This window comes from Limulus polyphemus, unplaced genomic scaffold, assembly GCF_000517525.1.
Source record: "Limulus polyphemus unplaced genomic scaffold, Limulus_polyphemus-2.1.2 Scaffold103, whole genome shotgun sequence".
Taxonomy (NCBI): domain Eukaryota; kingdom Metazoa; phylum Arthropoda; class Merostomata; order Xiphosura; family Limulidae; genus Limulus; species Limulus polyphemus.
In genome coordinates, this window is record NW_013665713.1 from 621,695 (window position 1) to 633,795 (window position 12,101).

The 12,101-nt window shown below is 32.9% G+C and overlaps 1 protein-coding gene across 2 annotated transcripts; it reads right to left on the reverse strand.

Moving 5' to 3' along the window:
- Positions 1-398: 398 nt before the first annotated feature.
- LOC106470297 lies at positions 399-7,294 on the reverse strand. Of its 2 annotated transcripts, none has more exons than XM_022399719.1 (3): positions 7,169-7,294; positions 5,735-6,346; positions 399-1,002 (listed from the first exon to the last, which is right to left on the reverse strand). In XM_022399719.1, exons 2-3 carry the CDS (start codon positions 6,328-6,330, stop codon positions 840-842), a joined length of 759 nt encoding a protein of 252 aa, XP_022255427.1. In that variant the 5' UTR covers positions 6,331-6,346; positions 7,169-7,294; the 3' UTR covers positions 399-839. The 2 variants fall into 2 exon arrangements, with proteins under 2 accessions (XP_022255427.1, XP_022255423.1); XM_022399715.1 differs by lacking the exon at positions 7,169-7,294 and adding an exon at positions 6,964-7,053.
- Positions 7,295-12,101: the final 4,807 nt, after the last annotated feature.

The following is a 12,101-nucleotide window of genomic DNA, read 5'->3' on the forward strand; positions in this document are numbered from 1 at the left end:
GGGCATTCGAACCCGCAGATTGCGAGTCGAGCTCCCTAACCACCTGGCCATGCCCTATTAGTCTGGAAAGAAAGATGTGTTTCAAGATGCAGCATATTTTAAATCATTTATTACTGAAGTATGATATAAAATTACTTCTTTGAAGTGAAAAGGTAAACACGTTAAAAAGTCTTTACTTTTTCTCAAAAATTCCGTTATGAAAAGATTTAATCACAGCGTATTTTAAAATTATTGCAGAAGTGTTCAGAAAACTATTTATTTATTTATTTCAGATATAAAAAATATATACAGTATACTTATCCTGTAACCAAACATTTTGTGGCAAGCTACACGGTACTTATAAAACATTCAAACTACTTTCAAAATAAGTTAAAATATTTATATAATATTATCATGCTCCTTCGCTCAAAATTATTTCATTTTTAACTATAATTTCTTAGCGCACTGCAACACCTAATGTGCGTGCTTAAGTGTAATACGATCGATATTCTCTTTATCATAGGAGATAGAAGCTTGAGTCACTTTGAAGAAAATTTTAAAAACTTTGTAACATGCTTTATATCAACATTGAAAGTTTGGATTTAAATTAAAAGTTTTGTAGCATCATTATTTCATAATGAACAAAATACGGTTTAGACGCCAAAAAACTAGCAAAAACCAATAGGCCTAAAAATTAAGAGGAATGTGAAAGAAAAAACATCATATCTGCATTTGTTTCCATACTAAACACTTCACTGTTAAAGTCTGCTGCGTAATAAATTATACTTTTTATTATTGACATCCCTATATTTTAACATCTCACTATTCCAATATAATCTGATAAATTTCATATTTTAATTTCAATAAACAAATAAGTGTGACACAAACTCTGCGAGTCCCGTTGAATTCATAATCATATGTCTCAAAGATAGCGAACATTTAGAATAAATTGTTGAGCAGTCTTCTTCGGTCAGTCCTCGTGAGATGGCGCTATCGTATTTCTTCATACCAGGGATCTTGTAGCTGTAAAATTATAATTTATTTTATCAGTTGGAAAGTTATTTCCTGTTATCTAACGTTTTAAGTATTTAATGTTTTGTTACATTTCAACAATACATTTGATCGTGCTAATTTAAGAAATATTATTATAATTATTATTATTTGTACAAATACATTACTGTTTCATCGTTATACTTCATAGTGAGTTTTACTGAGAACCCTGCGTAGAAATAAACACGTTTTAAACCAATTTCTCTAATGAAATTGTTGATTAAGTCAAACGTATGTTTGTGTGTTAACTCTGAGATAATATGTTTGTCTGTGTGGCATGCATAATGTTCTGGAGGTATGGAATGGAGAATTGTCTGGTAGTAAACTTCAACTCTTTTACATCTGTTTGTGTAATTACCTACCTATGTATTTATAATTTAGCTAAAGAACGAGTGTGGCTAAAACAAATAGCGTCGCATTTACAGGGCGAGAAATACAACCTAATATGTCAGAACAGGCAATCGATTTTGACCTACAATACTTAAATTTGGAGAATCTGTGCAAATTTTCTTTCTTTTAGTACAGTCTTTATTGATCTTAACACCTTAGCTTTCAGTATGGTGTACATCCTGGAGTCTGACCTTAGTTGGGGTGGAATGCGAGCTTCAAGTGATAGGGTTTAGTTATCATTATCTTGTGATTTCTTTTATGTAACGTGTCTTCATTCTTTTTATTATTATTTACTTGCTTTTCTGTTTCGTCAGAAACAACTACCTTCAAGAATTTGCGGCAAACAATGAATGATACATTTAAACGTGTAACTTTGTACTTTTGAACATCCACATCTGCTCCTAAATGTTAAGTTTTAGTTTCAATTCGCACATGATGGTTGTAAATAGAGGTTAAATCTGATAAACAACGTGTATCCCCCACTAGTGTGTCAGTCCAACATTCATATATATATATATATATATATATCACTTTGGTACATTTTACCATTCCAATTCTATAGCTTGTACGGTGGTTTTATTTGCGTATCTTATGTGAGACACTATTTTTGGCCCTCTGGTGAGACAGCAGTTATTCTACGGATTTCCAACGGGTTAGATTCCCCGTGGTGGACACGGCAAATAATTCAACGTGGCTTTGCTCTAAAGACAAATAACGAACACTGTTTGTTTTCGCTATAATTATTTGGATTTTTCGAAGACAAGAAAGTGCTGTCGGGTAAACGTCTCTTTTATATAAACATTAAAATTAACGTACTTCCCATAATGCTATGTTAATACTTAAAATAAATTAAAAGTGTTAGAATTTATGGAGCTACAGTGTAATTAAATACAACTAAAGATCAAAATTGTAAATGCAAATATACACTTAATGATTTTACTTGAATCTCTTTTCCTTATCGCTCTTCCTCCAAGTGGCACAGCAGTATGTCTGCGGATTTACATCGCTAAAAAGCGAGTTTCGATACCCGTGGTGAGTAGAGCACAGATAGCCCATTGTGTAGCTTTGTGCTTAACTTCAAACAAACAACAAACCTTATCGCTCCAGTTACTGTGCAAAGACAAATTTTTCACCTTAATAAACAACACTCAAACATTTCTAGATAACTCATTTTTTGACTCAATAAAGTATAATGTTGTAGGCTATGTTTTTGTGTGTGTGTATTTTATTTTAGCATTTGTATTAATATTAGTTATTAAGGGAGTTTTCATGACACTTGAAGAACGCGTAACTCAACGTATGAACTTCTTGAAAGTTTAGAAAACGATTTGAGCTATATAAAAGTGAACTTGGTAATTTGATTATTAGTTGGTTTTGTGAGTCTGTCATTATTGATTATTGAGTGAGCGAGCGAGTGATTTTTGTAATTCGGGTAGTTAGTGAGTTAATTCAGTTTATGTTTCGACATAAAAATAGAGATATTGGAGAAGTTAGCAAGTAAGTGAAATTGTTCTGTTAGCATCTACTGTGAATTTTGTTCTATCAGCTAACATGTAGAATTGTAGTTAAAGAAATAAAATGCTTATATTGTCATTAAGTAGATTCTGTTTTGCATTATTTCTTACAGAACAATCCGTAAGAACACGTCCAACAAGAGAAACCGCTACAACACTAAATAATTTTCGCTTATCCAGCACTTTCCAGGTCCGGCAGATGCTGACTAATAAACGTTTACTGTATATCGAATTTATTGCGTATTTTCAAATATAATTTCTTGACTTGTATAGCAGAGACGGCTGGTATGGGTATTAAAAACTTTAATTGACAGCTTGAAACTGTCTTTGTTAGCCTGAAGATGACCTAGTAAGGTTGAAACGTTGTTCTTGTACTTTATTTTAATTAAAGTTTTTAATACCCATAAAAGCCGACTCTGCTATACGTTTTTACTTCAAGTGGGTTTCTAGTCATCATGAATTTCGTGACTTCTGAAAGACGATCGACCATGATAGGAAAATACTATATTTTATTTTACGAACGTTGTAGAACATCTGGTTAGACTATTTGTAATTATATTATAGATCAGTATAAATTCACTCAGAACGGCTTTAAAGTACTGTAATTTATTGAACAAACAATCTTAGCACAGTGTTACATGAAAAGTTACATCTCACACAAAGCAAGAAAAAAAATATCGGTACCGTGCCTGAACTCCCATCATTGAACACGCTGCCCCTTTCAGCCGTGAGGGCATTACAATGTTTTAGTCAATCACAATATTCATTGATAAAGATTTGGCGATGGATTATATTGACTATCTGCCTCTTCTCTAGTCTATCATTTCAAAATTAGAGACGGGTAGCTTATAGCCCTCGAATAGCTTTGCGCGAAATTTGACAAATTAACAAATAAAGCCGTGCTAGTTCGTGTGACATATAACTAAACTAGAGCTTCAAGTATGAATACAACTTTCTTTAGATTGTATGCTTATATAAGTAAAAATAAAATAACCATATGTTTCTTATATAAAAACAACTTACCCTTATTCAGTTGTTTAACAAATATATTTGTGCCCATTGATATGATTTAAACAGGGGTATATAAAAAAAATCCAAAAATTTCCACTTGGGAGTAATTAACTCTATGATTCGGAATCAAATAAAAACCTTAATTATTTATAGAAATGGTTATGCACTTTAGAATATCAAAAAATAAATTAGCTGTTAAACTTTTGAAAGATGAAGTTTGCTGAACTAAACTGAAACTATACGTATAAGCACGATTGCCTCTCTCTTTACCTCTCTGTGTGGGTCTATTCCTTATGCACTGCCACATCTTTAAAGCTACAAACTGTAAACTCGGGATACAGATACAACTTTGTGCGGGAAGTAATATGGTAATTTTGAGGCCCAAAATTGAGGCCAAAGTTACTAATATAACATTTTTTGGCAAAAGGACGACCAATTGGTCTCAAATTGAAATGACCTGTAATGCTAATGTGTGATCAAGAGAGCTATTACTTACGTTTCTTCTCTGTGTGAGAACTTCACCTAATCATTCTACCCACGATCAGTTATGTGTTAAAACGATTTAAAAACTTCGCGGAACCTTCATTTGTGCTCTTTCCCTCCAGTTTTATTTCTTCTACACATAAATGCCTATTCTCTAACTTCCCTCAACTGAAAAGGCTAGTGCTTTCTCTCAAACATGCGCGCACTTTTCTTCAGCTAAATAAACTTGCTTCAGCCATATCTTTTGCTTTTCTTGCGTGTACTCGTAAGAATCACATATACTATGACTTCACAAAAAAGTTTGGTATTGGCAAATTTTCATTTACGTTGTGTTGCAACGAGAAGAGAATAAATCAATTATTTATTAAATTGAACGATAATACAGTCAGACTACGCTGCAAACGACATTTGCCCACACAGCAGAAATCGGGACACCAAAAGGTAGGAAATTTTCTTTAGGAAACTTGAAATGTCATGCATAGAACATGCCAGAAGCAGGATCAATGTACCCAGTTTTGCTTTAATTAAAATAGCTTTAACATTTTTTTTTCGCACATAGTTATTTTTATTGATTTTAATCCAAATATTTAGTTAGATAAAGAAATCGTTCTGATTTTTTTTTTTTTGTACCGAATCACGATTAATATGGTTAATTTAATCAAACAACTCAGAATATTTAAAGCCATTTCCATCCAAGGAACGCCTGGTGCACTGCTAGTAACTCATAATCTTTACTTTATCGCGTAGTAGTCACAAATCTGAAAATAGTCATTTCTTTCTTTATGACTTTCTCGTGCTGAATAGTTCTTCAAACCATGATTTATCCATTGTGAACGGGGCCTGGAATGGACAGGTGGTTAGGGAGCTCGACTCTCAATCTACCAGTCGCGGGTTCGAATCCGCCCTTTTAGTCGTGGGGGCGTTATATGTGACGGTCAATCCCACTATTCGTTGGTAAAAGAGCAGCCCAAGAGTAGGCGGTGGGAGGTGATGACTAGCTGCCTTCCCTCTTGTCTTACACTGCTAAATTAGCGACAGCTAGCGCAGATAACCCTCGTGTAGCTTTGCGCGAAATTCAAAAAACAAACAAACCATTATGAACGCGTCATTTATGCACTGCTCATGATACGTTACTCAGTAAATCAATAGCATGATTTTTGTAAGTGAAGACTACATATTTACGTTTAAAATATGAACTCGTGGATTAGATAATATTTCTTGTGGGCTATTTTAATACCACAGTGGTATTTTCTAAAGAAATAAAGAAAAGAGAGATAAAACCATCAAAGATATAGTTACTCTCTCACCTGAGGTTTTTAAGAATGGTTCTTGGAAGTAATTTGGCCTTGTGGATGAACTGTTCCAACTCGCAGACAGTCTTCTCCTTGCATTCTTTTCCCTTAATTCCTAGGACTCCAAACGCATTTTCCGGATAATTTATAGAAGATAATGCTCCCAAAAATTTCTGAAGGTCAAAGGACGGAAGTTTCAATGAATTGTGTCTCAATTCTTTATTTGATCGCTGGTATGGATCGTAATAGACAGGGTCCACTGTACCGGCATAGCTATAACTAGGTATGCCATATTGGTATCCAGTGGTCAGACCAAACGTTTCACCAAATATGGCAACAAATAACACGTGAAGGAGATAGCCTCCACCAATAGCTGCTAAGATTCCTGTTGCAGTGGAGAAAAAATTGTAAATAGAGTTGACAGCCCCAGCTCCAAACCCTAGTCCCAAAAGTTTAGATAAAATACGACTCTGGGCAGGCGCGTTTGGCCAGACCTCTTTAGCTTCGGACCCTAATATGCTATTGACCTCTTCAATTTCAGATTTTGAAGCAGAAACCAGCATACATCCCGTCATAACTATGATTACGGTAACATTTAGAAGTTTCGTCATTGTTCCACGTTGAGTTCTAGAACATAAATTATTATAATTAATACAGCAGTGAACGTAACTTGTCGCTTGTATGTTATAATAATTTCTCTATGAACGTAGATTATGGCTATCCATAAGAAAGCCCCCAATTGATCCAAATGAACAGAAGAGATTTTTATGAGAATGTTGTGATAAAAATTGTTTATTATCTATCATAAGTTAGTTTGTAAAATATTTATGTAGTTTTTCATGGTAAACATATGATGTAGTTTACTAAATGTCCTACATTTAATTCCAAAATGAATGATATTCGAGAATGTGACTGAACGATCAACAAATTCTAGTATATCAATAATTTGTGAATATATATATATATCAGTTAATCAGTTTATACATTTGATTAAATTTGTGCTATAGTTTGTAATCTGAAAGTGAACTACAAATGGGTAAACAGGCGCATGTGCATTCAAAAGCACAGACTGATAAATAGCATATTCATTATAGCATTAAACAACGATTAAGTGAAGCCTTAATTGTTAGTTAATTCCACCCATACAACAAGTTCACTTACCTTAGTTTTTAAGTTGATAGGAATACTCTACGATTAAGTGAAGCCTTGTTAGTTAATTCCATCCATACAACAAGTTCACTTACCTTAGTTTTTAAGTTGATAGAAATACTCTACGTCCGAAGTACGTCAGTCTCTTAAAACAGACTATCGACAACCTGTTCCATATAAAACTCTTAAACTAATTCTATAATGCTCTCGGAACTGAGTTGTTTACCTTTTTATATAGAACGTCAGCGATCAAATCAGTCTACGCTTTGTGATAGGTTGTGCCCGTATTGGAATACTTACGTAACCTAAAGCTCCGCCCTCTCTCGAAACGTAAACATCACAAAAATTATTTTGACAACAGTAAATTTGAGCAATGACATCCGGTGATGAAAATTTATCATGATAACCTGTCTCGTATAAATAAGTGGCTACATAATACGCACGCCCCACGGGAAATATTGAAATGCCATCTTAAGGCGTAAGTTTTCTTTTCTTCCGTGTATAACACCCGTTTCGCAACAATGGGTATTTTTCGCTAAATTAAAAAAAAAGCATACATATTTATAAATAAAATTAATAGCAAATAATTACATTTTTTATTATTTTACCTTATTATTATTATTATCTCAGCCTCATTATCTAGTCACTTCTGAAACAGTTCTAGATTGCAATATATTTCTTTTTCTATCTATTTAGCTGTCGAGTTACATATCTAAAACTGGGGTGATTTGTAAATTTAAATAAAGACACCCTATTGTTTCTTTAAATACACTATAGGTGTATAAATATGTATTACATTCAGCTTTGGCATAAATTTCCGTTTTATACATTTTTAGTATAACCATACATCTCATTTCCCGGTTGGACAGTGATCAAGTTACGGACTTACAACGCTAACATCTGGAGTTCGATTCCTGACGGTAAAAACAAAATATACCTCAGTCATCCAAAGAGTATATGTTAATCGTATCAGTGGACTTACATCAAAATAATTACGTAACATATATTTCTGATATTAAAGTGGGTGTTTGTGAATTAATTACATATAGTACACATTAAAGAGAACTCAAGATTCTATAACATTTTTGACTCTTTCCTTAATGATGTTTACATTTGAAATGCTGCAAAAGATCCACTTAATTTCTTTAAAATATAGTGTGGTTTTCTGCTCATACCGGATTCTGTATTTTCAAACCACAGGTATTAAATGATGATATTTTTTTATTTGTCTTTTTCTCTTTTGATTTACTTCTTACATGCCTCCAGTGGCACAGCGGTATGTCTGCGGATTTACAACACTAGAATCTGGGTTTCGATACCCGTGGTCGGCAGAGCACAGATAGCCCATTGTGTAGCTTTGTGCTTAATTATAAACAAAACTTCTTACATTAAAGTGGTATTCCAACAGATAAAAGTTAATTAAATTAGTTCTGGATTCGTGTGGAATAAATGATAAAATATTAGATAAAAATACGTTAAATAAAAGAAAATTAAGTTTAAAAATATCGTGTAAATAGAATATATTCTACTATTTTAGTTTTATAACTTCTCATCAATGGATTAAAAAGTGTCTTAAAATGGTAGTTTTATGAATAAATATAATAATATTTATAATAATCGTAACATTGACATAATAAATAAACCATACAGTAACTTATTCTATGGTATATACAATTAGGGCATTTCTTTAAAAGATAATGTTTTCGTAAATACAGCAAGATTTCCACACGTTATCACAGGTAATTCTACCTCACTTAAATCTCTAGCGCTTTACACAACATGTTACTCCATTCTGTTACTTTGAGGACATAATAATAATTAGGTGGAATAAACTAGCGCTTTACACAACATGTTACTCCATTTCGCTACTTTGAGGACATCATAATAATTATGTTAACAAAATATTTATTTCATTACTGTCAGTCTTCTAACTAACGCTTTAAAGTGTATATGAATCGAAAGTAATAACCAAGACTAATGTTTAAATTCTTAAATAACTGGATCGTTAATATATAGAGAAATAATTGTGACTTTCTACCAAGTCTAACCCATAACTGAATCATGAATATTCAACAATGGGAAACCTTGCTGTTGTCCTCCTTTAAGTAACAACAGGCTTTAATTATACACAGTTAACGTGAGATTCTTGTATTTGGTATTTTCAACCCGAATTGTTGTGCTGTACATTTGATTTAGACTTACAGACCAATGTATTGAAAACTAGCCAGCAGGGGATTGACTGTCACAGCTACTACGTCCTCTTGGTTGAAAGTGCAGAACGAATTCAACGACATATTACGACTCGAACCATTGGTTTTCGATCCGCAACATAGCACGTTAACCACTAGGCCACCCTAGACTCGGTGAAGGCCAATTCAAGATGTTAATTTTAAACTGAAAAAACATCATTGTTGCTATCTAGGCAACAGTAAAACAACAGATGTGACTTACAATAAGAAAATTACTTTCTAGAAGTGACATGCCGGTTTTGAGTAAGACGGTTTTGTTTTCAGTTTTGTGGTTTAAAGAGTTCATGCCGCTGTGGCTTTTTGTAAGGAATATGTTCAGCTTTGTAATTTGTTACGTGAGTTTGCTTTGAATACTTCGATTTATTTTAATAGATTCCACTGACTATAAGCAGAATGTGTATGATGTATTTGATGAACAGCTGTCGACTACTTAGACTGAGCTTACTCGACCAAGGTTATTTGCATATAGAAAGAATGCATATGTCACGTTTCGGGTGATGAGCCAATGTCGTCAATGGCCGGACGATGCTGTCATTTCCCTCTTTTCTTGAGCATCGATAACAATGTCTGGTCATTGACAACATTGAATATAAATTTTGGGCAATATTGTTTTCATGTCGATAAAATAGAGTACCTTAAGCGATGTCGTCATTTTTCACTTGATAATGTTAATTCATACTGTAGTACAAGATTGAACAGTGAAATAGGACATTGCTGTCTTTGCCTGAACTTTGTCATCAATGTAGAAGGACAGAGAGAAATGACAATAATAATTAAATGGCCATTGACGACATTACCTGTTTTCGGTCATTGCCCATTAACATATAAATAAATTTAAAACTCAGCACCAAAGAAAAATTTGTCTTATGGGTCATTCAACTAGAGTTAGAAATTTGTGTTTGCTGGAATTTTCTAAGCTCAGATTTTATTATAGCTAAACAGCAAAGAGGCAATTCGATAGATTGATCAGTAAGTACACTTTATTTTATTCAATATTTTATTCTATTCACCCCCTTCCCCCGTGTATGTTTTGTGAGGTCAAGATTCCTTGATGAAGGCATGTTAATCTTCTAGAGGATTTTTACTCCTCCAAGAACACCCAGCATGTTACGAATATGTTCATGTTGTAAAACAGATCGATCGTCCCTATCGTGATTACGTGCAGCAACACCTGCCCGATGAACAATCACGCCAACGGTTCTGAGCCGTGATATTTAGGGTTGTTTGGGAATCTACAGCCAGCAGGTACCAAGGGATAAAAAGTAAACATTGATAGTTCTCTGATCTAAGCAGTCATTATTTCTCATTTGTATCCTGAAAAGGAAAGTTCATTTTATTCACTCCGTGAAGAACGTTTTCTGGTAGGAAATTAGATTGAACGATTACAAAAGATGTCAGCTCATGTTAAAGTTTATCTTGGTACTGCCTTGAAACACATCCTAGGGGTTCTAACATTAGTCACGACGGGAACCTTCCTCTCTGTAATTACAGAATCAACTAAATCTTTGTATTCATACATTACTAGTAGAGTAATGTAAAGGGTAATTATGAGGTTTGATAGTAAACACTTGGGATAGAAAAGCAGAAAACAAAACTTGCTCTAACTTCTTATGGGCTACTTGTTCGTTATTTACAAAAGTTACACGTGTGTTTCCATTCTGGTTCTTTGGAGATCTTGATCATAATCAAATCTTGTGTTATATTTTATGTCATATAAAGTTATACAGGTAATATTTTCTAAAAAAGTAGTAAAAAAGGTTGACAAACAAGAAGATAACTGTTTATAAAAACGGAGAAAAGTTTAAAAATGCACAGACTTCACCAAGTTAACCTGCTATAATTAGTTTCTCAACTGGTGAAATCTTATACACTTTTTCAACTTTTCTTACTTTGTTTTTATCTGTAAACAAAGTATTTATATTTTCTGGCAAACTTCTTTCTCAAATTTGTTTTAGGTATACAAATGTCTAGACATGTTAGACAAGCATTAGTAAACAGGCAAATAGCTATCTAGACATCTAGTTCAGTTGATAAAGATTGATAAACAAGCAGCTAACTAGGTATACAGACAAATATAGAGTTAGGCATACAATAAAGACAAGAACACCTAAATGGATAAAAATAAGCATACAGATATAAGGGAAATACTGAAGTGGATAAAAAGTTAAATAAACAAATATACACAAAAAGATCTACACAAAAATTGTGTAACACATACAAATATAGTTAAAAAATACTACAGACATACGAATATAGACAAAAATACTACAGATATACGAATATAGACAAAAATACTACAGATATGCGAATATAGACACAAATACTACAGATATACGAATATAGACACAAATACTACAGATATACGAATATAGACAAAAATACTACAGGCATACCAATATAGACAAAAATACTACAGATATACGAATGTAGACAAAAATACTACAGACATACGAATATAGACAAAAATACTACAGATATACGAATATAGACAAAAATACTACAGATATACGAATATAGAAGAAAAAAACAATATATATATATATATATATATATATACATATATTGTGTGTATGTGTGTTTGTTATATTTATTCCTTTTTTCACCAAAAGTGAAATTGAAAAGAGACTCGATGACGTAATATTATATACATTAAACAGATATAGTTGACATGAACATAGAAACACCTTGGTGAGATACATAATATTTCAGAATACATGTGCAATATCAAACGTTTCTGAATAACCGGTCTGGATGTTTCAGAAACCATTTTCAGTTACTCTAGCTTTCTAACTATAACTTTTGTACTTATTCTAGGCGCATAGCCCTAACTTTTGCAGTTACTATATTTTTCTAATTATAACTTTTGTACTTATTCTAGGCGAATGGCCCTAACTTTTGCAATTACTATATTTTTCTAATTATAACTTTTGTACTTATTCTAGGCGAATAGCCCTAACTTTTGCAATTACTATAGTTTTCTAATT